The sequence below is a fragment of the Atractosteus spatula genome, chromosome 25, assembly GCF_055471065.1.
Source record: "Atractosteus spatula isolate fAtrSpa1 chromosome 25, fAtrSpa1.hap1, whole genome shotgun sequence".
NCBI lineage: Eukaryota > Metazoa > Chordata > Actinopteri > Semionotiformes > Lepisosteidae > Atractosteus > Atractosteus spatula.
This window is the reverse complement of record NC_142730.1, coordinates 9638879-9664815: the sequence shown is the minus strand read 5'-3', so window position 1 is coordinate 9664815 and position 25937 is coordinate 9638879. Positions and strand designations below refer to the sequence as shown.

Genomic DNA, 25937 nt, shown 5'->3' with positions numbered 1-25937 from the left:
TGATTCTGTTTGGGAGTGAATTTCCAAAATCTGATTCTGGAGAAGCTGTTTCATCGCCTTAATCTTGGCAAATTTAGATTACACTCAAGTCACCTCTTCCTGTCGTTCACCCTCAGAAGAGGCTTCTTCTTGGTGTCCACATTCATGCGGACAAAGGCAAATCCTAGATTCAGCCCTTTATATCCTAAAGACGCCAGTTTGTGGAGGAGATCTCCAGCTGTTGCCTTTGGCTTTACAGTCGCCCCCCAAACCACTTTTTTCACAAGATGTTCTTGCATCCTCTTCCTAACAGGATGGCCCCAATAACCATAACCTTTGAGTTCTAAAAAATGGACACACCAGTGGAAAGTGGTAAATTGAGCTTTTGGGGGATTTATTTTATAGCCACACCCCAGCTTGTGGACCATTTACTGTACGTGCAGTCTTAGCAGAGCTCTCTGACCTTAAACATGACGATACCCCCCACTGAGGAGCTGCTGACCTCCTTTCATACTTCGGCAAAACCTGCTCAGGCCTCCACATTAACAGATGTACTTCCAAAGAGCAGAATGTTATTATAGATTTGTATTTGTTAGATACGTTTTTTGGAGTACTTAGAGGTGTGACTAAATCTGACCCTTATATTCTCTGGAATTCAGTTGTTCCATACTTTGCTGGTACAATAACAGTATAACATTTTTAGTATTTTAAGCACAACATGTTATCTAACAAGTAATTTAGTTGTATAAAGTTTGCTTTTCCTGCTTCATTGGGTGGGTATGAAAACATCTGTACTTGTATAAGCTTTAAACATGCTCCCTCTGACTTGAATAATGAAAATATGTTCTTCAAAAGCCACATTCTACATTACTAGTGTTTTATACTTTTTACCACTGTGGAGGTAGATCACCCTCTGATAATCATCAGATCAATGGCCAACAAATTTTCAGACACTCAAAAATTCTGAGCCACAGGACATTTTCATCATGAGTTTTTCCCCTTCAAATAACGCTGCAGAAATCTGAAACAAAATGATACATCAAATTGAAATTTTTGATGTACCCAACCAATTTAGAACTCCCAGTTGTTTTTAGATTCTTCTACCATTAGGAGAGATGCCTCTCCAGTGCACTTTCCTGCAGTGCCCCTGGTCACTTCACATGACACACTGCAGGCTCTACACAGCCCCGAGTGCAGGATGTCACCACGATCTTGCAGAAACCAGGAAGCAAAGACTACCCTGAATGACTAATCCCAACCCAACACTACCACTGCTCAGCCTACTGGGCAGCTTGGTCACAGTCCGCTAGTGACATGACTTAGCATCTGGATCAGAGTGGAAGATGAGCTAACATCTGGATCAATTTGCGCTGTGATTGAGCATCTTCAGTTGATGAGCCGCTCCAGAGCTTTGTAGGTGGGCTGGTTGAGTGCACTATACATGGACTGCAGGTACAGTAGCTCATAGAAATGCTCCTTTCTGTCTTTGTCTTTCTGCCTTGTCTCTACTGGTTTTTGGTCCAGTTGAGCTCTTAATCATCAGTGCTAAGTGGCGCCAGTAACTGATCTGCTTGCTTGTTTAGACTTTTTGACTGCATTCAGTCCGTACTTATAAAATGTCCCAGTTAATGTGCATTGTTTCCAGCAACTGCTGCACACAGATATTTATGCTGTCTCCCTTTAACTGCCCTATTGCTTCAATCAAGGCCTTCCTTCAACATGTCTATCTTGGTCTCAAAGCTTTCGTGATGGATCTTGTTTATCACAGATATCTGGCTAAACAGCTCTTTATAGGTGATCAGCTGGTGTTAAAGACACACAGGTGGGAAGGACACTGTCAGACCTGCCCACAGTGAGACAGTGTGTTTTCTTCTGCTTCAGTCCAGTTGGATATATGTCAGCTCACACTCCTGAATGATGGCAGTCCATTAGTGGACTGTTATTTAGTAGGACATACCTTATGATTAAACCACACTTAAGACCAGCTTTTCTTTCCTCCTAGAAGACACGTCAGAGGGCATCCATTCAGCTCTGACTGCCCCTGACTTCAGTGTCTCAGACTCTGAGCAAATACACTCGGTTCTTTTGGAAAATGTCTTCATAGATTCTCTGATTCAGAGAACATGAGCTAAGTTTTGGAAATTATATCAATTAAAGTTTTTTTTCAGGAGATCCAATGAAATCATTACCACATTCTCAGCCCTACCTAGGGTGGGTTTCTGGAAAGATGGTAAACGACTTCATCAACATGGCTTAGGTATTGTAGCTTGTTCCTACCCAAACAGCAGTTTAGGTAATGAAGTGCCTCCATGTTCTCAAATTTAAATGAGATTAAAATAACCATCTCCATCCATTCATTTTCTTACCGCTTGATCTAATACAGGATCAGGGGGAGCCAGAGTCTGTCCCAGCAAGCAAAGTAGGATACACCCTGGACAGGACGCCAGGCCATCGCAGGGCAGACAGACACAAACACACACACTCACATCAAGGCCAGTTTTCCCAGAAGGCAACCCCTCAGCATGTCTTTGGACTGTGGGAGGACACGTGGACTTGGGGAGACCATGCAAACTCCACACAGATAGTATCCCAGGAGGTAGCTGCAAGGCAGCAATGCTAACCACTGTGCCACCGTGCCACCCTAGTTTCACACTGTGCCCTGTAAGGTGTGTTTCACCATTGAATCTGAAGAAGTCCACTGGGCTGACTGTGTCATAGTCTTCTTTGTTCAAGACTAAATACTTTCAGTTCCTTCAGCCTGTCTGTTTAGGAAATGGTGTAAAATCGGCCAACACAGTTCCAAACTGGGGGACCACATTAGGAAAACTAATTGGCAATTATTCTTAAAGACAGAGCTGTTCTTTGACTGAAAAACTCACAAATTAACTAGCAGGGGACCCCACCACAGCACAAGGCCTTGATGTTTGGAAATACTTGCTGCAGTTTGCATTTCCATTACCTGTTTCTGTCTGTTCCTCGGTCTGTGCTCCTTGTACCATGTGTATCTGCAGTTCCTTTGTGCTTGGTTTGCAGGCTTTGTATGTATTTGTTTTTGTGCTTGGCTGCCCTCTCTGCCCCTGTTGTGTTAATCTCTTCCTCAGAGTTGCTTACTCCATAGTTTTTTTTCTGTGTAAAGGGCAAAGATCTCACCCCAGAGGCTGTGATCTCATATACTGCAGTGAACAGCTGTTCTGCAGCAGCCTGTATATAGTACATCTCATTTTCTGGCTACGGTATCCAAACTCAGATTAACTGCCCTACATTAACTAGACTAACTGTAACTGATGTGTACTGAGTATTAGGTACTTAATACAGTACCATACTGTACTGTAAAGTGGACACTAGAACCTTATTTCTGAATCCTGGTCTAGAGGATCTTTGGTTCTGCTGGTCAGTTTGGTCCAGGTAGTGCCTTAAACTCCAGTGTTAACTGGTGCCAGTACCTGGTAACTGCTTTAGACTTTTTCTTTGCACTCAGTTCTTACTTATAAAACTCCAGCACATAGAACTCTATGATGTCTCCCCTGAAGGCATGAATTTGCTCTTATTTCTGACTAAACAGCTCTTAATAGGTGATCAATTAGTACTGAACATACACAGGAGGGTATGACCCTGTATCAGTGAGTCAGTGTTATCTTCTGCTGCCATCCAGCTGGTTATATTTTAGCTCACACTCCTGAATGACACCAGTCCACTAGTGGATTGGTATCGAGTAGAACGTATTTTAACAAACTGAATGATTAAACCACACTTAAGACTGGCTCTCCTTTTCCCTTTAGAAGAGTTAGGAGAGACACATTGGAGGGCATCCATGCAGCTCTGACTGGCCCTGACTTCAGGGCTCTGTTCTGTCCTGCTGGAAAGGACTGTGAGTCTTGGAATTTACCTTGACATTATATCACAGTGCAAAGCATTGACCCTACAAACATCAGTACACTGATCAATGGAGCATCTCTTCAGCAGGTTTATCACAGGTCACCACATGTATACCCAGAGCTGTTTAATATTTGGTGGCCAGGTGCACATCTTATGGTCTTTCCATATGATCTTGATTTTCTCAAGATCAACCAGAAGCTTGACAGCCTGGTCTGCGCTGAGCTGAAGAACTCCACCAAGACTATCAAATAACTTGGATTCAGTCTTCAAAGGCACACTCAACCCAGCATGCACAGCTCAAGGGATCTCACCCAACAGCACCATTTAATCAGGTAAAAAACTGACCTCTCCTAAATATGATTTGCCCAAACAGTCCTCCATTGAGCCCTGTCATCAGGTGACTGCAGGAACGCAGGCAAACATCACGCGGCCCTCACAGAGAAACACGCTCGGCATGCAGGAAAGCTCTTTAGCTCTTTTATCAGGCCAGCATTAACCCAGCTGCTGGCTCTGGTGGCGTTTCTGTGGAAATCATTTTATGTTACTGGAATAACCACTGATATTGTCAGGTGACGCCCTAAAAGGCACATCGAGACCGATCACATGGTGTCGGAGTGAACCGAGCGAGACGGCTGGCGATTGAGCTCTGAAACCTTATCGGCCTGTGGTGCAGTTTTATGTGGATTCGACACATTTGCAAGATTTTAGCACATTGAGCTTACAAAGTCAGACGGCACTTGAAATAAGCTTTGAAAAAATCTTTGAGCAGCAAAGGATCTAAACAGACAACAGCACAAGATTTGCTTATAAAATCTCTGGAACCCGTTTGGCTGCTTACCTTTGCCTATGCTGCTGTGTTTTCCAAGTGTAGCTCCTACAGCTCTGTTAGTTTCACTCAGTCTGATGATCTGCTGTTCTTCTCGTCAGCTTTGCTGCACCGTAATTCCACCTCAGGCTAAAGCTGAGCCAAGATGTGTCCCACAGCGGGCAGCCGCGTTCAGTACGTATGGTCAGGTCACATTCAGATCGGAGTTCTCTCCCCGCCTGTGTGTGAGGAAGCAGCTCCCGCTGGTCTTGTAGGCTTCCAGAGCTTCAGCCTTCAGAGAGGCTGCTTGCCAGCTCTTCTCGTGAAGAATAAAGCTCAGCCAAGCATCCAGGTGTACAGACTAGACAGTACATCACCTGGCAAGGCAGGGCCCAGGGCATCAAACACCACTGTCCTGCCCTTGATGTACAACAGTAATGTCTCTGGCTGTAGGAGACCAGGTAGTGCATGATCAGCCATGCATGAAACAGCTGTGCTGTTTGGGTTCGTTTTTAAAAGCACTGTTTTGAAAGGAAAGGGGGAAAATGTTACATTTATATGCACTGCTCACTGGAATGCATCTGGTCAGAGTGCCACCAGGCTGGTCCACTGTCCAGCAGTAACTGCATCTCCAAGGCTCTTCCATAACTCTTCAATTCGAAAAGACAAGATTTGATGAAAGCAATTGTTGCAGGTTCAATCAGGGCTGGTCACTAGCTTGAGTGGTCGAAAGGAAATTGCCCCAGTGTGTCCAGCCCTGCCCTGCATGTACAGAAGTGACGGAGCAGACACGCTACCCGTAGCACTCAGAGCAGCTCTGCATGCAAGGGCATACCTTTTGGTAGCATCAGCTTTATTTCCCATAGCACGGCACACTGAGGAACAGGCCAGGTCTGCTACTACTTTATAGGCCTCAGGAATCGTGGAGCATACCACATTTCTCCATATTTCTGATCCTTACCCATCCTTATACATCCCTCCATCCCTCCTCTTAATCTTCTTCCAAATCAGGGTCACAGGGAGACTATCCGGAGCCAAAATAAAATCCTTTTGAAAAGTAAATAGTTTAAGTTCAAGTTCATGTTTATTTGTCATTCCAGCCACATACAAGTATACAGTGGAATGAAATATCGTTCCTCCTGGGCCACAGTGCAAATACAGACAGGACACGGACATAGACATTGTAGACGGGATACACATAGTGCAAAGTGCAGATAGTGCAAATGACAAGGCAATACATAATACAATATACACAACACACTGGGGGGATTTAAACCCTGTTTCTGGGACTGGAGTGGGTGCAAGTAGATTCCAGGGTGTTGAGCAGCCTGACAGCCTGCGGGAAGAAGCTGTTACAGAGTCTGGTGGAGCTGGCCCGCACACTGCCATATCTTTTCCCAGAATATTTTTTCATTTTTAAGGGGGGCTCTTTCTGGTTTAAGAAAGCAGGAGGGTTTTCCATACTTTCATTCCCTTTGATCACTAGATCCTTGCGTTGAACAAATGATTTGCTCATCAAAAACAATTTGCTCCAGGTCTCCAGAAACTGGCGAGACTCGGCACGAACCACAGCTGCCAGGACCGGGAAATGGCGAACACGGTCCAATTAAACAAGCCCTCCATCTTAGATCGCATTCTGTCGTCCACCTTCTGATTTTGGCGACGGGATACCGAAACTCCTCCGCATCCCATACAAACGGCAGCTCCTCACTGTGACTCTGACCCTCACAGAGTCAGGCCAGCCTGGCAGTAAACGCATTACCTTCAGCACTGCGTCTACAGTACAGCCCCAGTCCAGTTCGCCTCTGGACAGGTCACGTGCGAATCAGGTCACGTTTGCCAGCAGCCATCTCACCCTGCAACTCCCAGCTGGCAGCCCCACTGAAGCTCAGCAGCTGTGAGCCTGGTCAGTACCTGGATGGGAGACCTCCTGAGAAAAACTAAGGCTGCTGCTGGAAGAGGTGTTAGTGGGGCCAGCAGGGGGTACTCACCCTGCAGTCCATGTGGGTCCTAATGCCCCAGTATAGTGACAGGGACACTATACTGTAAATAGGCGCCGTCCTTCGGATGAGATGTAAAACTGAGGTCCTGACTCTCTGTGGTCATTAAAAATGCCAGGGTGTTTCACGAAAAGAGTAGGGGTGTAACCCCAGCATCCTGGCCAAATTTCCCATTGGCCCTTACCAATCATGGCCTCCTAACAATCCCCCTCTGTAAATTGGCTTCATTACTCTGCGCTCCTCCCCACTGAAAGCTGATGTGGGGTGAGTGTTCTGGCGCACATTTACACAGATCCAGGTGGGGCTGCACACTGGTGGTGGTGGAGGGGATCCCCATTACCTGTAAAGTGCTTTGAGTGGAGTGTCCAGAAAAGTGCTATATAAGTGTAAGCAATTATTATTATTAATTTTAATTATTAATAGCACAATAAAATGTCTTAGATGCATCTTAGGTTGGGATCCTCACATTCCTTCAAGGAGCAACTGAGAACCATTTGTTTCAGACGATTTATTTGAAAACTAAATTCCCTCCCTTATCTTGGTAAGAGGGGCTTTTTATAGGTATGACCTTCAAAAGCAGGAATTTTTGGAGGACACGCGTTGAAGCGCCCGCTGGTTGAATTAAAGGTACACTTTGTGTGGGCAAGCCGTGACTTGGGTCAACACCACGAGGGAGGGATATTTGAGCTTGCGTGTTCCCGGCAGCCGTTTGGACACTTTGGACGCAGCAGGCACTGAAGCCCGAAGTTCAAATGAAAAAACAACACATGTTTTGTGAAGAAAAAAAAAGACTTCTGCTCAAAAGGAAATTACAGGAAGTGCGACAGACCTGTTTTTTTTTAGCTTGTCTGACATCCCTTTATTTCTACCCGGACTCCCGAGCTCTGCCGATCTTCGCTGACGTGGCAGGTCCGGGTGACGTGACTTGGTTCTCACGCCCCTCGGCCCTGCCCGGCTCCGTGGGAAACGTCCACGGAGAGCGATTGTTCGAGGTCTGGTTCCGGTATTGGTGTGGCCGCGGGGACCTCTTTGTCGTATGTCTGAAAATAAAGCAGTCACTGAGGCCTCCTTATGACAACACTTGAGATATATTTAAAAAGTAACACAACAACGCCCTTTTCCAGCCAACCCCGCGGGACATCGTGACAGTGGGATCATGTGTACCGAGGGTGGATTCAAATGTGGAAAGAGCTGGATTAGTGTGTCTTCTGTCGGACATTTTTGATTTGCGGCTTTGCAGTATCATCCCGTTTCTGACCTTAGAGATCCTGCCTTTTTCCCCCGAAAACACACAACGCTCCGTGTAGTCAGAGCCACTAATTATCAGCAGAAAGAGAAACTCCCACATGCGAAGTACAGAGCTACAGCCTGGAATGTAAGTTTACTGTCCGCTTGAGTGACGCTGAGCCCGGAGCCCACTGTGTCGGACACAGATTTCCATCAGTATCGAATGGGATACGACACCTGCAAATCCTGGAAGTGTTTGACATACTGTGGACCACAGTCCAAGCGCTTTGTGAGACTACAGCGTGCTTCTGGGTGTGTGAGGGGAGGGGGCGATTGGAAATGTGAAATTTTGAAGTACAACCCTGCCATTTCAAACCACCCCTCTACGGGTTGAAATGAAGATAGCATCGTTTTATTGTTCTTCACCTGTACGTGCTTCAGTTTAAAGCGCATTCTTCTTTAATCGAGCACTTCATTACAGCTTGATAAAGATGTATACAGTATATATATATATCCGTGATCCTGCACCTCTGTTGCTACCACAATATTGTCGCAACGTATTGAGAAACACTCCTCAATATCGCGTTTAAAATCACTGCATGGCTTAAAAAAGATATACAGTAGCATAATATATTGTAACGCATACGGCCATCAGGGTGTGTAAGAGCCGGCTTACCAGAGCGGTGACGTCGCCGCCCTTCCCTGTGATAGCAGGACCACAGCCCCTAGGCTGTGAAGAGGTCTCTCTTTGGCTCACCGGGCTGGGTCCCCGCTGAGTGACGCGGGAGTCCCGGGTTCGAGCCCCTTACGGTGCGGGGCCGACCTAATGCGGCAAGGGCGCCCGCCTGAACCCCCGTTGCGTTACAATATATATGTTTTCAATCCGAGCTCTATCGTACGTCTCCAGGGCTAATTGCTTACTTTAATGATTGTTCAGAGATTTGTTGAAGCTGTTCCTGCATTGTTTCCAACAGCTTCTGCACCCTAAACTATACATCGCCTTTCGCCAGCTTGCTTAGCCGTCCATTCGGATAAAGCAGCACTCGACAGGGCGAACAGACACCGGAGGGGTTGGCGGAATATCGAACAAGCTCGGAATCAACTGGTTTTCCGTCCGCAGAGGCCTGGCTGGTGACGTCTGGGCAAACCGGTCCGCATGAGGACCGTCCTGAACTTCAGGAGTTATAAAGTCGTTCAGGAACGGCGTGTGAGCTCTTCATATCATCTGATCTCAAGCCAGGAATGTGACCAGCTTTGAACAGTTCACCGTGTTAAGACTCCCCTTGCCAAACGAGTAACCTACTGAAGAAAAATAGCTAATGCATTAATAAAACTGATGCTCGGTTTCGTTTTGGGTTTTTTTAAAGACGTGTACAGAGAAGAATGTTTAACGATGACCTACTGTACATGTATGATTGGCTGTATTTATCTGTTAAATGTTTGACACATGGCGTTACATCGCCTTGGAGTGGTCTAACACATCACTCCGCGCAGACAGCGCCACCGTGCTGCCCAATACAATCCATTTTAAACCCACACACGAGCACGGTCAGTTCCACAGTCGACACGGTCGACATCGCGTTCCCTGGAAATACGGTTTCCACTTCTAAGTAACAAAAAAAACAGCTAAAATACTAAAAATGCGGATTGTCTTCTCTTTCACAGCGCGGGTGTGTTGGAATGCGGTTTCTAGGGTTGTGAGGTGTGGAGATCGCAGGATGAGTGACGGCGATTGAAGAAGAAGATGAACAGCGCACCGTGTGACCATTTAATCAAGGGGCTTTCTGCCCTCTCCCCTGCGGGGTGGTTAGTGAATGAATGCGCGGTGTTCAGGAGAGGTCGAATTTGTGCACTGCATTACAAATGTTACACACAGCGTATAAAGTGTAGTATTCTACACATTTTCCTCTGTTTTCAACGGCTCTCTGGGGTTGTTTTATAAGTTTATGTTGTACGAGCCTGCGCATAATGTTAAGGCAATCGGGCGTACTGTATATGTGCAGTCCAAATATCAATAAAATGTATTGCTAACTCATGCATTTACACAGATCCAGGTGGGGCTGCATATTGGAGGTGGTGGAGGGGAGTCCTCATTACCCGTAAAGCGCTTTGAGTGGAGTGTCCAGAAAAGCGCTATATAAGTGTAAGCAATTATTATTATTATCATGCTATCAGCAATAAAGTCAAGTAAATGTTATATTCCGTCACTACTGTTTTATGCGTGAAAGTGGCTAGCTTCTATGGATACTGCGATGCCTTTTTTTTTCCCCTTGCGTGCCTTTTCCGGTCAGACTGGATTTTCCCGAACTACTAACCGCGTCGACTTAATTATAACGTGCAAATGGACAGGAATGTGGAACCGACTGAACCCGTGTTGGGTTTTTTCTTGCGAGTTTTCGTCTTCTCGGCTGCCAACCGAGCAGCCGCTGAGGCACAGGAGGGTTGCGAGCAGACCGAGCGCCGGTTTCAGGTGGTTCAGGGACGGACAAGCCGGGGTGTCGGGGCGTGAAAGGTGCTGTGGCAAGAGGCGCCGCGTCACTGTCCGAGTCTGCGGCTCCGCGCAGCCCCGGCCTAATAAAAATACAGATTTCACACAAACACAAATACTTTCACACATCAAAGCGATACCGGATTGCACGTTTGGTTCAATCTCTGCGTAATTTGGGATGAACTCATTCAAGTCTTTTTTTCTGGCGAACCAGGGAGTTGTGGATTAAAAAATAACACCTTTCAGTCCGGTGCCACTGGCAGATGATCATTTTCGAATTTATTGTTATCCTTTTCAAAAGAAGGAGGCTTATGGTGGAGCCGTCCTACGCTTGCATAATACAGACTGACCTAGCTCAAGGTTCATCATTCTCTGACCAGAACACTCTTGTCAAATACAATCGCCGTCAAAATGCAGATTCTCTGCTCTGCGCATCTCGTTTCTCTTCGCTGGTGTCAGCCGTCAGCGTCACTAGACGGTCTTTTACTCAGGTGGTCGCCTGTCGCCCCCTAGCGGATACCCGAATGCTTACAATGCCTGGCTTCTCGACGAGATTGAATTTTCTGTTCGTATTTACCTCAGTGATACGCAGAGCTGTGCGGTCCATTTACTCTGTGACACGACGTAGGGCAAGACTAAATAAAAAAATTCTAGTTCGCCTCTTCATCACAAATCTAGTACTCATGGCAGGTAGAAGCAAGCAGAATTTGCCTAACAGAAAGCTACTGTACCATCGGGTACCACACAGACATGTCATAAACATTATTCATCTGTGACAAAAGGTCTATCAAAAAAGCAAAATGTTTTTCATTACAATTGAGTTCTAAATTACCCGTACTAATTACTGCTTATGCACCACTTGTTTTGATCACAGGTTCAACACTATCCAACTTCAAGGAGATTCTTTACAAAATACATCAGCACTTAAGGCAGACTGTCCTCAAATGACTGATTCTTACTCCTGACCAAACAGCTCTTGGAAGGTGATGAATTTCTGAAGAATCGACACAGGTGGAAATAACACTGTAATGCAGTGTTTGGAAATTTTAAACTGAAATCAATTACCTTGTGATAATCAACTTGAGCAAAGTTGGACTAACAGACAGTCTTACCACTGTCAGACTTTAAATATACCAATGTAATGTTTAAGTATGAAACATAAATCTTATTCCACAGTTAAATTTGCTTTAGTGTGCCAGGCAAGGACCAGGCTTGTAAGTGTTAAGGTAGATCTTTAACATGCAAAGCACTGTAAATGCTATTGTTGTGTTTTATGCTTAAATAAAGCTTTAAACCAGTAGAATGTGGGTTTGCGTGCCATTAAGAAAAAGGTGGAATCACAGAACAGCAGTCAAATTACTTGAAGATTGTGTTCACAGTCAACCAAGTAGAATTTCACATCCTGAGAAGGAAATAATTCCCTTTTCCAAATAGTGCCATATAAAATGCAAAACTGAATCATGTTAAAAGTAATATTTAGTTTATAAGGCTGAACAAATAAGGGATCCGCTGGCCATCTAAAAATGTGTTCAGTCACAGTAGTGTGTCTGCTTAGTACTTCGTTACATCCCTGAAGATCACACCAGCTCAGTGCATCATCTCTTTATTGAGCGTTACAGTGGTAAAAAAAACATGTGAAAAAGCATGACTACATTCTGATGCAGTTGCAAAATGCTAATATCCAATACATAATGCAAGACTTTCTGCCTTTCCACCTGTTAATTAAACAAAATGTTAATGTAAAACACCTGTGGAGTGAGGCACACCTGGTATAACTGAGTAATTAGAGCTTGTAAATACAGTGCGGAGGAAAAGGGTTTCAGTCTGTATAGGAACTCCAGACAGGCGATTGTTTGTCAGGGGCGATGGGGTTAAAGTTTACTGTAGAGGACCACAGTGGGTCAGCTGAACCAGGGCTGATGGGAGCCACTGGGGTCTGATGAGAGTTGGACTTTGCTCTCAGTGGAGCAGAGTACCTTCCTCTCACAGACCAGGGAAGAGAGTCTGGGTGATGCAGGCTGAATCTTGAACATTGCCTCTGTGTTAACATGAGCAGAGTGCATGATGAGAGACCAGTTGCTGCTGTGTCAGGGGCGCAAGTCGTGGTTTAAAGAGCAGAGGCCCTGGCAAAACAGGATCAGCTGGTTAGCGGTCAGAAAAACTACTAATTACTAGAGAAGATGTGACGCTTGAAGAGTCAGACTACAAGACAATTGCCTTTGACTAAAACTCGCTACAAATAAGCAACACACTTGGGAAAACCAAAGCTATACACAAGTTGACAAAGTATTCCTTTAATTTCATTGCATAAGAAAAACCTGCGTTCTGAATAACTTCTACCTATCTGAGTGCTTTGCTCTTCAAGCCTTAGTCTACTGAAAGTTTTAGAAGAGGTGGAACTCCTCTCTTCATTAAGTCTGCTCTCGTGTTTTCCCTATGAAATGTTAACTGAACCTTTTATTCCCATTTTAAGAAAACCAAAATAGGTGGTGTGCTAACAGCACAGGACATTCAACCTTTCCTTCAGGCTGAAATCTTCTCTCTTCTTCCCATAAAACAAAGAAAGCTGCAACAACTGCTTTCTAACTAGAATTGCATCTGAGCAGAACTGTACTAGTAATCTACTTCATGTGAAATCAGGATCATTGGCTGAAGTTATGTTAGGTCCCTTCTTAACAGAATATACAGTATAATATTTTAATAAAACATATAATAAAGACCTTCCTGTTCTGAACAGGTTTTCATTTGGGACAGACGGCTCAACACAACTTTTCCTGGAGCCTCTCTTGAGATGTTTCCTTCCTCCACTTTCTAACCCCTTGATCCAGCTCAGGGTCACAGGGGAGCCGGAGCCTATCCCAGCAAGCAACAGCCACAAGGTGGGATACATCCTGGATGGGACACTTGTACAGTGCAGGGCAGACACACAGACACACAAACCAGAGCCAGGTTTCGCAGAAGTCAATGACCCTACCAGTATAGTCTTAGGACTATGGGAGGAAACTGGAGCACCTGGAGGAAACTCACACAAACACTCTCCGTGCAGTCAGCACCCCAGGCTGCGAGACAGCAGTGCTGACCACTGCACCACCCTTGAGCTGTATCCTCCCTGTTTATTTTTTTTACTTTGTCTGTGTGTTGGTTTTCTCAAGGTGGGCTAGATATTAACAGCAATGTGGTCGCAGAACACAGGGGGAGCTGATTAATAGCCCTTCCCATCCCCCCAGGTAGTCACAAGAGCTAAAACATTTTTAGAGAAATTTCAATTGCCTGAATCCTGCACTGCTTAAGTCTTAAATCTTTTCACATCCTAAGGCACTAAATCGGGATAGGAGCATGAAATTAAAAAGGCTGTATTTGACAAAGAAATTGATTGCTCGTAGACAATCTGATCGGCTTGATCCTCGTGTGACAGTGAGGTCCTCTTTCATCACGCCACTGGGCCCTCTTCCAGGAGGGGAATGCTGGTGTCAGGCTCAGGCTCTGGCTGCAAAACAGTAGCAGTGCAGATGAAAAAAACAATGACAAGGTCCATACCTGCACCCCAGAGGCCAGGCAGCTGCTGTCCCACAGATCTGCAGGGCCTCTCTTCTTCTCCTTCTGCCCCTTAGCGCTTAGAATCAACTAGAGTCCTGCTCTTCAGCCCATCTGGGAGGCAAAGGATTAGGTACGTAGAGAAACAACATTACAACACAACATCATGCCCTGAGAAAATGTGTATAGCAACGTTCATGGACATACGTGAAGTTTTCCCTGAACCTGCTGGACGGGGGGGGGTGAACACCTGTAGGATGAGGAAGTCAGACCCCCTACAGAGAGAGGTTAACCAAGGGGCAACTGGTCAGGCGGAGATGGGGTGGAGAAGGGAGGCAGAAAGTCGAATGTGAGCAAGAGAGGTGCTCTATGGCTTGTGTAGCTTTCAGGAAGTGACATCACAGAGAATTAGGAGTCAGAGCAACAGGAGAGAGGGAGATCTTGACTGCTGTCATGCTGCATGAAATCCTTCTAGTTCCTGATGTTCAGTTTAATTTTCTTTTTTGGCCATAGACATGGAAGACCACTCCCAAGAAGCTGAACATTTAGGAAAAACATGCATTTTCTGATACATATAGGTCTCCAGATAATTAAGTATGTGTATGGCGAAACAGATGCATTGATTCCAAGACCAAGGGCCTCCTCTCAAACCAACAGTTAAATAATAAACAACTAAAGAATACAGGCTTGTATAAGACTGTTGCCCAGCCAAAGATGTACAGTATTTCCTGAAGAAGGCTTCTGTCAAATCATTGACCAGTGCTAATAATGACATTATTTTGGAGATGACTGTATGTGCGCAGTTGATTTCGCGATTTTTCCTGGAAGTACCTCAGTATTTTTTGGGTGTGCATTCCTTTTCTCTTTTACTGGTCTCATTCCTTACCTTTGCCTTTCCCTTGGTCTTGCACAATGCCTTGATGCCCAGAACAGACGCGCTGAGGGCCACACACAGCTGGAGAACCGCAAACACTATCAGACCGATATCCAGTCCCTGCGCAAGCATCTGGAGACAAAGCGAAGGAGACCGTGAGTGAAGCTGAGGCCAGCCTCACACACTGTGAGCTGCAGGTGAGGCTCTCCAGGCCTGCTTCTGGTGAGCCCTGCTGTAGCTCAGCCCCAGTCCTGCTCCTGGATACCCAGGGCGTCGGTGAGGTTTCCAGGGGTCTTCGAAGCAGCAGCTCCTGATGAGCTGGAAGAAGCTGTAAAACTGGTCCAATTAAGTCAATAATGAGTTAATTGAGGTCACTGAAAGTCCAGCTGGACTGAAATCCTGCGGACACACAGGACTGGGGACCCTGGTCACAGGCTTTCATTCCTGCTGAGCTCTTAGTGTATCGATGGAGCCGTTTGCTGAGCTGATCAGCTAAGACTGAGACAGTTTAACATGTCTCCGTTTCACGAAGCAGGTTTAGCTAGTCCAAGACTTTCTCAAGTCAGCCCGATTGAATCAAATGTTCTAACTGGCTTCAGGCTTGCTCCACTTTCACGAAGGCAAACTCTGGTTTCATTCATCTGGTTAAAGTGAGTCTGAACCCGACTAACTGCGCAACTAACTACCACCTCAGAAGGCAGGAGGGCCCGGCATCGAATCCTTCACCCTCGCCAGCAAAACCACAGAGGAAGTGTCACTGGCCACTGAAATTGCAACAAGCTCCGCTGGAGAGCAGTGAGGGAGGGCAAACAGTTCAACAGGCAGAGTTCAACTCTGTCTCTCACAGCTCTGCAGGTGGAGGGAGAACAGCGAGGGAGGGCATACCCATGCTCTGCTGTGGAGCTCATCCTTTAGCTCTTGTGTAGTTGCACCTTCCTGTTTTTTATGCAGCGCTAATTTATACACGTACAATAGCTGGAGCACCGTGTGCAGTCCTGGCAGCGGGTCAACACAAAACAGAAGAAAGTACGAGGTAGTGCAGTCCTCTGAATGAAATTGTTCCCTGCAATTAGCCAACGAGAAGAAGCATGAGCTGAACAAGAGCAGACAAAGAATCATCATTATCAACAAAATAAAGAATGTTTTCCTTTATTGGGATATTGACCTTGCCCCCCCAACTTTTTAAAGGTATGAATCAAGTAGTATACAGTATGTGAAGGCTTTTTTAAAGTCTTAAGCCCGGTAAAGATGTGACCTGGCTATAGCTGGGGAAAAAAAATGTCAACTAAATTAAATTAGAAAGAATATCCCCTAACCAAACGGGTCACAGTTTAACTCACAGCTCTGCACCCTGTTGTTCCGGAGGAACTGACAAAGTCACTTGGCACAATGATGTCCGGGGGTGATCTCAGACCAGGAAGACAATGAAATCTTGACTTCTCCTAATTGCCTCACAACGCGTTGTACTTAATATCACAACTCTCTCTCATCCTAGCGTTAATCCCACATCAGCAGGGTCCGCTTGGCGGCACGCCCGTCTCCATTTGGTGGTTTGAACCAAATCTTTGAGCTGACCTTGCCATTAACTGCGACCGAGAATACTCCAACTGGCGTCGCTCCGCCTGCCGTCGGAGGGGGGGAGGAGAACAAAGTAATGAAGCCAATTCATAGATGGGGATTATTATGATTGGTAAGGGCCAATGGGAAATTTAGCCAGGACACCGGGGTTACACCCCTGCTCTTTTCAAGAAACGCCCTGGGATTTTTAATGACCACAGAGAGTCAGGACCTCAGTTTTACGTCTCGTCCAAAGGATGGCGCCTGTTTACAGTATAGGGTCCCCGTCACTATACTGGGGCATTAGGACCCACATGGACCACAGGGTGAGTGCCCCCTGCTGGCCCCACTAACACCTCTTCCAGCAGAAGCCCTAGTTTTTCCCAGGAGGTTTGCTTAGCTTCAGTGGGTTGCCAATTGTAAGCTGCAGGGTGACATGGCTGCTGGCATCACTTAATTTCACAACTGTTTCGTGCAATACCTTGCTCAGATTCATAGCGTAGTGTGGACTGAGTAACCGAGAGTTGTGTACATGTTGCTGATGCGACACCGCGTGCCACAGATCATCTGGCGACACTGGCAACATTGTGATGATGAAAACTGGACATTGCGAACTCCCAAGTGCAAGTAAGCTCCATTGTAGGCACCAATCTCACATGATGGAAATGACTGAGAGATTTTATTGTCTTTTGCGTAACCGATGTCAATCGTGTCCCTGGTATCGGACTAGTTCAACCTCACGGTAATCGATCCCGCAGGCACTCGTGGGACAGCACACCTCCCGGAGACGTCAGAACACGCTCAGGCAGACCTTCACAGTGGGCGGCCAATTCATCTATTATTTCATTATCCTTTCTTTATTAGTTTCATTTCCCGTAACTAGTTCCTGCGACCTTCACTCAGGGCTCATTAGCTTAGCTACCTCGTAGTTTCTTTATGCCAGTTTGCTTTTCTTCTCTACCTTTGTGTGCTTGTTTACTTATTTCAGTGCTTGCCCTGTTCCTTACTGAGTGTTGGTTTTACTTTTTGAGCTCTTCTTCCCTTGTTTTTTTGGGTGCGGTGTTGCCCACCTCACCACAGCCTGGGACCGGCGCGGCTATATTTCCCCCCACCTTCCGCCTACTGTAAGTAATGAAGGAGACCTACCACCAGGACCCGGAGGCTGTTCCTGCACTCAGCTAAGTTGTGCTGCATGATGCGCTGTTTCTCCGGGTCAGGAGGGACTGTTGTCCAAGACCTGTACTCATCATCTGAGCAATAGTACATCAAGGAGTTGTACGTGAGCTGGGCCATATCCACCGAGTACAACACAATGGCTGTGAGTCCCAGCCCAGAGCTCACCAGGTTCATACAGATGGTGAGAAACACCTGCAGGGCAGAAGCAGAAAGATCCTTGGTTTAATGGCTACCGATTCAACGTTTTGATTAACATTTCATTCCCCGATGGACTGTTGGCACAAGGCAAAATTCACATTATCATGGAGAACTTGGTCACAGATCACGAGGGGATCTCCTCCCCACGTGTCCGGATGGCGCCCGGGCTGGGTTCCATCCGAGTTGGATCCTGCATCACTGCCATGGATCCAAGGGGGACATGGTGGATATAGCTATCGTTTAGGAGCAATTTACTGGTCTACAGAGATCTGCACACAGAAGACATGATGGCTGGATGGATTAATGCCCTAATCGTTTCCTTTTTTTAATTATATAATGTTAGCATGCCCAAAGGTGCTGGACAGCCAGTTGACCTTGGACCACTAGAGGTTTTTTTCCTCCTTACTAAGGAGTTTTTGGGTCCTCTCCTCCGTTGTCTTCTGGTCTTCTGTTCTGTATTGACAACGTGAATCGTCAATTGTATTGTCAAGCGCCTTGGGGCAAACGTGTTGTGAAAGGCGCTATATGAAAATAAAGTGAATTGAATTGATTCTACCTGTTGAAAGTCAAGCCTGGTGGCAATCAAGGAAAAGACAGAAGCGGATTACAGTGCCTTCAGAAAGTATTCAGACCCCTCTACTTTTTCCACACTTTGTTGTGCTGTAGACTTATTTCAAATTGAATTGATTCTTTTTTACCATCAATCGACACACAATACTGTACATAATAGCAGTAACCTGGGTGAAATCCAATGTGCATGTTTCCCATAAGAGAAAACACATGATCACAAGCATTTCAAGGCAAAGGGCAGAGAGGCACCACAGCCCCCAGTTCTCAGGAGCACCCAGCCCACACCTCCCCATCGGGTCCAGAGACGGCTCATCATCAGGGCCACGTTCCCCCGAGCCAAGCGCTCAGTCTCCCAGCTCCATCAGGGGTGACCCGCCCAACACCGACACCTCACCTCAAGGGAGTAACAGGCGACTTACCAAGCAGGGACTGGGGAACATCTCGCCAAGGATGCACATCACACCAGCGGCGATGAACTGGGAGATAAGAGCACAGTAACTCGTCACTCTCTAACTTTATACTTATTATTCCGGGAGAAACGACAAAATGGACTCTGTGGAACAGCTGTGAAGGGTATAACAAGATCTATGTGCTATCCCTTTCTCTAGACAGAGGAGTAAACACGTCTCGCTGTTCTTTTTGTCAAAGATGTGAAAATTGTCAAGCAGGGGAGGCTGAGGAAGTGTGGGCAGACTCCTCCAAGCCCCTCACTGTAACGGGAGCCGGTCCTGACTCCCGTGTAGTGCGTATCTGGGACCCTGTGCAGACGGTATAATCTGGAAGTGACTGGAGAAGGGCTACAGGGAAAACACGGTGAGGAATGGAAGAAGAGAACAAGAACAAGAGATGAATAAAAACAGGAACAGGAACAGGGACAAGGCAGTGCCCTCAAGCCGCGGACGTGGGGCAACTCGGTGCTAGGCAGGCCTCTGGGCGTCCGTCTTCCAATGCAGAGCCCCGAGCTTCAGAGGCACAAGGTTTAAATAATATAAGGTGAAACCAGGGAGGCCATGATTGGTAAGGGCCAATGGGAAATTTGGCCAGGACGCCGGGGTTACACCCCTACTCTTTTCAAGAAACACCCTGGGATTTTTAATGACCACAGAGAGTCAGGACCTCAGTTTTACGTCTCGTCCAAAGGACGGCGCCTGTTTACAGTATAGGGTCCCCGTCACTATACTGGGGCATTAGGACCCACATGGACTGCAGGGTGAGCACCCCCTGCTGGCCCCACTAACACCTCTTCCAGCAACAACCTTAGTTTTTCCCAGGAGGTCTCCCATCCAGGTACTGACCAGGCTCACACCTGCTGAGCTTCAGTGGGGCTGCCAGCTGGGAGTTGCAGAGTGATGTGGCGTACGTGATACTGAAACTAAAACACAAAAAGGGTCGGAGCGCCCCCTAGAGGAGGGATGACGATCATGACACTCACGCAGGAGGTTCAGCGTCTCTCACCAACAGCCCTGCGATCCTGCAAGCGCCCGTCTGACTAATCCCATCCTCCCTTGGGGAATCTCAGTCACAGTGGGCTAGTAATGGCCCAAACTCAACCAGCACTGAGGAAGCGTATACTTCTGAAATTCAACTTTCTGCATGCTGTTTTTCAGCCATGACTCTTAGGACTGGATGGATGAACATGGAACAAAACCAGGCATTATTCAATGCTACAGATCTGACTACAACCTCTCTTCTGTGAAAACTACTGTATGTTCTTGGAAGTGGTCTCTGCTACTCCGAGTTCCGTTTTTGATTAACCCTGAGGTGAGAAGCAACATTTCACTTCAGCAGGAGACTCAAAGTTCTCAGTTTTCACTGAGAAAAAAGGACTGTTGTTCTAAGCTCTGGAGACTTACTAGACCTCCCAGCCAAAAGGGTGCCTCTGAGTTCATTATGAAGTATGAAGTCCGTTGAAGGATCACACCAAATGCGATGTTGAACAGCCCCACTATAATCTGCATGGTCTGAAATAAAGAAACCACAAGTTTGTGAAGGAGAAATTCGAACAAATAGATTTTCTAACAAGCAGATGACACAGATGTTAGGATATTCTGTCGCAGGCCAACTCTATGAAGAGACAGCACAGACCATAAAACTGACACTAGAGGGCATCATAGGAGGCCTGTATCTGTTTCTATTTCTGTTTCTTCCAGCTGAGGATCACCTATTCTGGAAAGCAAGGGGAGTACATACAAACCCCACACAGACAGGAACTGAACCCAGTGCTTACCAATGCTAACCACTACACCATGCAGCCTCAGGAGACGATTGAAAATAATCTCACTGGGTGCATGTTAATTCTATTAGTGGATTACGGTTAGACTTCACATAGTGGAGATAAAGAAGTGAGGGCTAGGAATTGGGAGGGTTGGAGACCTTAAGTTACTTCTGGAACATAACAGATTAAAGGCAGACCTCCAATATGTTTAGGAAATAATTACTAAATGTATGAAAATAAAAAGTTAAAATTAAACATTATGAAGGGTCTGATTATTTAACTGATTGCTGAGGTGTGAGGTTTTAGTAGCGGTCTGGGATAGGCTGTTCAAGAGTCCTCTTTGTTGAAAGACCTATTAAAAGCCCTAAAGTAAAACCTCCTGCACTGTCTGGCACCCTTAACGTACAGGTGTGTAGAGAGATATCAGGTCAGTGAGGTCATCAGGGGACAAATCAGTCAAGCCCTAAGAGGCGTAGGGGAAATACGGACAAGCCTCCTCTTTATTCAGCAAGATTCCCAAGTAAGAGATCCACTGGGGATCCAAAAGGCCTAGCAATTATCATTAGTAACCCTACTGAGCTGTTTCAAATACCACGAATCGATCCAAATCCAGATGTAAACAGCTCGTGAAGGTCACCCCCAGTGCTGAGCGCCATGCTCGCTCACCCCCAGTGCTGTCTGTGTGCCGGTGAAGAGCTGCTTCAGCTGATGGGACACCACGCACACCGGGCTGCAGCACAGCTGCCGCAGGAGCTGGCAAACCAGGGGCCAGTTGCTGCTGGTGTCCGAGGTCAGGGTGAACACCGTCACCCCCTCGCCCCTGGTCATGGACACGGACATGCTGCCAGCGCCGCTCGCTCGGGGGCCTGGAAAGAGATCATCACAGCCATCGGATTATCTACCATCTTCTTTAGACTAGCTAGTGCTTGACAGAGCCAGACAACAGGTGTCCTGGCCAAATTTCCCCTTGGCCCTTACCAATCATGGCCTCCTAATAATCCCCATCTATGAACTGGCTTCAACACTCTACTCTCCTCCCCACTGAGAGCTGGTGTGTGGGGAGCGTTCTGGTGCACTATGGCTGCCGTCGCATCATCCAGGTGGGGCTGCACACTGGTGGTGGTGGAGGGGATCCCCATTACCTGTAAAGCACTTTGATTGGAGTGTCCAGAAAAGCGCTATATAAGTGTAAGCAATTATGAATTATTAACAGCGCTGGGCTTTTACTGGGCTTTACTTAAGACTCGCCCAAGGTGATTTCCCTGTAAGGTTTCGAATCTACACTCCTCAGTTTACACCTGGAAATATAGCTCAGCTCACAGGACAAAACTGAAGAAAGAACGGGGTTTTGATATTTTTTTTCCCTTCAGAGGTTCAGCTGAAACTAGAGCAAACATGAAAAAATGAATACATTTCATGCAGGCTACACCCCTGTAGCCACACAACCCTGGGTGCACTATATTCCCCATTTCTGAACACTGTTTCTTGAACGTTGGGGGATGTTTGTTTGTTTTTAAACAATTATTTTCCAGAAATGCAACATGAAATGCTCGAATGGGCACATTCGCAAAATGGGAGACCATTGACTGAAATTAGAGGAGAGCCAATTCAACACATTTTCAAGACCAAATACCAGCCCTTGCCCACAGTGTCCCGGGTTTGGCTTTTGTAAAACAGAACCCAGTGGGGCATCTTTCCACAAGGGTTAATCCAACGAATGAAGACAAGCATCTCATTGAAGCTTTATGTTAAAAAGCCTCTTGTTATAAGCTGCAATTAGACCCACTCACAGAGTTCGCACCTTGTGGAGATTCACAGCAAGCTAGACGTCATCAATGAGAAACCGTGCGTCTAAACTGCATGGTCAAGTCCAGGATCACATTACTTATAAATTCCCAGAAACTCTCAACTCAAAGACCCGCCTGAAATAACAGATACTGTAGGTAAGATCCAGATGCACTCTGACAGCTGGGAGTATCATTTCACACCCCTTGAATTTGGAACAGCAGTGCTCTTAAGCCTCTCATCAACACACGCAGGTTGGGGACCGTGTCTCCAAGATGTGGTTTGTCAAGCGCGTCCCCAGGGCGACCCCTGCAGCACACACAGCAGAGCCACACCCTACGGGAGAGCCCTGATTGGAGGAGAGACTCATCTCTCAGCTGACGCCGCTGCAAGATCGCAAGTAGCCTGCAAAGTCCAGAGTTCACAACGACTAACTCATCGATCAGGGGATCTCATCCAGCCCTTCCTTGAAAGATGCAAGGGTAACACGTTAAAAACGTGGCTGGGTAGCTTGATCCAGACGCCCAACACCTTTTGTGTAAAGAGTTTCTTCGGTTTTGAATGTCCTTACCCTTGGCTTCTACATGTGCCATCAGATTTCTGTTTCAATGTTTATTCTGAAGAAGCCCACTAGGCTGAATCTGTCTATATCTTTCAATAAAAGGGCGAACACGAGCAGTACTGTGTGTGTGTGTGTGTGTGTGTGTGTGTGTGTGTGTGTGTGGTGGAGGTAATGGAATGAGCTGTCCTACAAGCCTGTGACATTCTAAGGACAAGGTTAAGGGTACCTGAGAAAATACAGCTTATGTCACTTTTTGAGGGTTGTCACAGTAGCTGAATAGATGGCCATTGGCTCCATTATTTGTCAGACTCAGGGAGGTAGAGGCGTGCTGTGGAGGAACAGAAGGGGGTCTGGTGTTGGGTACTTTCCTCCCGTAGACCAGAAAGAGGAGTCTAGCTGTGGTTGAGTCCTGTACACTCCCTTTGTCTCAACATCGGCAGAGAGACCGGCGGTCTCCGAGCGCGAGATGGGAGAGAAGACGGCGAACCGGCTGCCGCCGTATCGGGGGCGCGAGTCCCTCGAGTGCCTGGCCAAACAGGATCAGCCGCCAGAGTTCGTGACCAGGAGAATTCGGCATTGCCAACGACCCGGCGCTTGGTGAAGAGTGAGAAAGATGTTACAGTGTTTATTGAAGTGAAGTTTGAGAACTGTGTGTCAGGGGTGAAGCTGAGTTTTAGTGCATTAATGATGCTTTCAGTGAATAATGTGCTGGAGCTGAATTCTTCAGTGCTGCTGCAGAAGAGACAGATGATTGAAGAGTTAAGCTAAAGTGTATAAGACACTCCCAGGGAGTGTTACTCCAGGGAATAGCTGGGAATATCACCAGCTTTGGCTAGTTGTTAGCAGAACCAACTGCAAAAGCAACCGAGGACGACTTCACAGACTTTCCTCGAAGGGAACCAACGTGTTAGATTTAGGGTCCCAGAGGGGGGATGAAAGACATGGACAGTCCTCTTAAAATGGGAGATCGGAGGCGTCGTGTTTGCCGAGTGCGCCAGCGTCATCACACAGCTGTCACGGGTTTGAGACCAGGGCATGTCACCAGCCAACTACAAAAACAGGAAGCGCCTTTTTACACAAAGAGCTGTGGGTGCGTGTAACCAAATGACCCAGGCATGCGGTAATCTCACTGGGAAACTCCCCATCAGGAAACAGCAGGATGACATCTTCAGCTCAGTAAGCTAGTAGTGGAACGAACACATTTATAACTTCCCTTATCTTACTGAAAGAATCACTTTGCGTCTGCGTGTTCTCCTGGGGGAGGGGCTCATACTCTCCTGCCGAAGAGCACACAGCAGCCATCTCCCACTTCCCACCCTCTCCTTATTCCACAGGGGTGAAAACTGCACCGCGGCGCTTTATACCCACAGAAATCTAAAGTTAGTCCCACGAAAGCACATCTACGGATTTCCGAGTGGGCTGATAACCATTCCAAATGTGAGAGTAAGAAAGGCGTCTGCTTATCAGAACCCCCTAGTTCGGAGGAAGACTGCCCGGCTAGCTTTCACCACGCAGGTCGTACTTTCTGATGTCTGCACACAAATTCACTTTGGCTTACACTGTATAAAACATGCAGCCGTTAAACATGTAGAAGGGTGGGATATGCGAACGCTACTCAGGGTGGCCATGCTGTGCGTCTAAACGTCTGAAAACTCCTAGCAGTCCCGTATCTCAGCGCAACCAGCTCCTCAGTTCTCTGTCTGATCATTACTCTCACAGCTGGGCGTCTGGCTACATCGACGGATTGCAACACAGGGGGCTCTGCGGTTACAAGCGAAACGCCAGCGGTAACGCAGATGCTGAACGTAAAAACAAGCGCAGCTAAAATTGACCAGAGGAACTTCCCTGGAGCATGTGAACGAGAGCAGGATACGCGGAATTGTCTAAAACGTCGCTTGAATTCACTTCAGGCGACTGTTAAAACGATTGGCAGCGAGGAAAGTCATTAAAAAATGCTTGTGCGGTAAAACAGAGGCACACAGCGCCACAGTCGAACTGAACAGTCCCGTTGTCCTGCTCTGCTCCACCGGCTAACGGGGAGAGGCTCCCGGTAAGTCGGGTGAGCTAAACGGAGGTTCCCCCCCCAACACAGATCGCTATAAATGGGCGGGTAGAAGTGTATCGGGGAACCAGTGTTAAACCATACGACTTCTTCCTACAGTATTCACAGCTGGGAAAAAAATAAAAAACGTTAACATTGTGATCCGTAAATAGGCATTCTATAATAATAATAATAATAATAACAACAACAACAAAGATGATGATTATTCTTCCTCACACCTGAAGAAGGCTTCACAGCCGACACGTTGTTTTCTCTCTTCTCTTTCCAGCAGGGAATAAACCTGTTACTTGTTCCTTTGCAGACTACGCATGCTGACGCAGCTACCCACCTGAACTATAATAATAATGATAATGTTTGCAGTGTCCTCAGCAGTCACTCGCACGCAGTACTGGCCTGTCTCCGCTCTGTATCCGGGCAGCGGGCTGCGGACGGGCGCTGCTACGCGAGATGTCCGCGGTTTACAGATGCACGGCTACCAGGCCGCTCCGCTGAGGCGGGGCTGGGCTGAACTTCACAGTTCACCTTTAACTCCTTCCTTCCCCGCAGCGGTCTGGCGACGATGACTGGGACTTTCCTCCCGCACATAAAAAAGTGAGCTGTCCTTATTAACACCCCCCACCGCAAAAAGAAAATCAATTCACTGACATGTCCTTTGTTTTTAATTCTGGGAGGTAAAATGTTTGGATTGTGTACAGTGCCTGACGGAAATAGACAGGCAACTTGCAGTTCTCCCTTCATTCCAGTCTTCAGTGCTTTAAAGCTGCCAGTAATGACGTTTTGAAAATGGAAAAGTCATGATTTTAGAAGCCTAGCCCTTGCTGTGGCAATTCTATACAACACAAATTACAGAACGAGTGACGAATCGGTGCCCAATAAGAGTGGAGCTCAGGATGGCTCTGTGGCTCAGGATCTGCGCCTGTGGCTACAAGGTTGCCGGTTTGAATCCCATGGCCGGCAGAGGAATCCTACTCTGTTGGGCCCCTGAGCAAGGCCCTTCACCCCAACTACTCCAGGGGTGCAGTATAAATG

The 25937-nt window shown here is 46.8% G+C and overlaps 1 protein-coding gene across 3 annotated transcripts; it reads right to left on the bottom strand.

Moving 5' to 3' along the window:
• Positions 1-11962: 11962 nt before the first annotated feature.
• On the bottom strand, positions 11963-25408 carry LOC148815359 (membrane-spanning 4-domains subfamily A member 5-like). 3 transcript variants are annotated; one of them, XM_088905417.1, is made up of 7 exons: positions 25237-25408; positions 21166-21365; positions 20138-20245; positions 18704-18760; positions 17487-17708; positions 14796-14915; positions 11963-13862 (listed from the first exon to the last, which is right to left on the bottom strand). In XM_088905417.1, the coding sequence occupies exons 2-7, from the start codon at positions 21337-21339 to the stop codon at positions 13806-13808; spliced, it is 738 nt and encodes a 245-aa protein (XP_088761543.1). In that variant the 5' UTR covers positions 21340-21365; positions 25237-25408; the 3' UTR covers positions 11963-13805. The 3 variants fall into 3 exon arrangements, with proteins under 3 accessions (XP_088761543.1, XP_088761545.1, XP_088761544.1); XM_088905419.1 differs by having other exon boundaries at positions 17682-17708; XM_088905418.1 differs by having other exon boundaries at positions 25127-25395.
• Positions 25409-25937: the final 529 nt, after the last annotated feature.

What these genes read in the sequence shown, in the direction of transcription:
- LOC148815359 (XM_088905417.1), bottom strand. Translation starts at nt 21,339, where the DNA reads ATGTCCGTGTCCATGACCAGGGGCGAGGGGGTGACGGTGTTCACCCTG. An exon ending in GCACACAGACAGCACTGGGG is followed by an intron (nt 20,246 to 21,165) that starts GTGAGCGAGCAT and finishes TCTTTATTTCAG; the next exon opens with ACCATGCAGATTATAGTGGG. An exon ending in CCTTTTGGCTGGGAGGTCTA is followed by an intron (nt 18,761 to 20,137) that starts GTAAGTCTCCAG and finishes CTTATCTCCCAG; the next exon opens with TTCATCGCCGCTGGTGTGAT.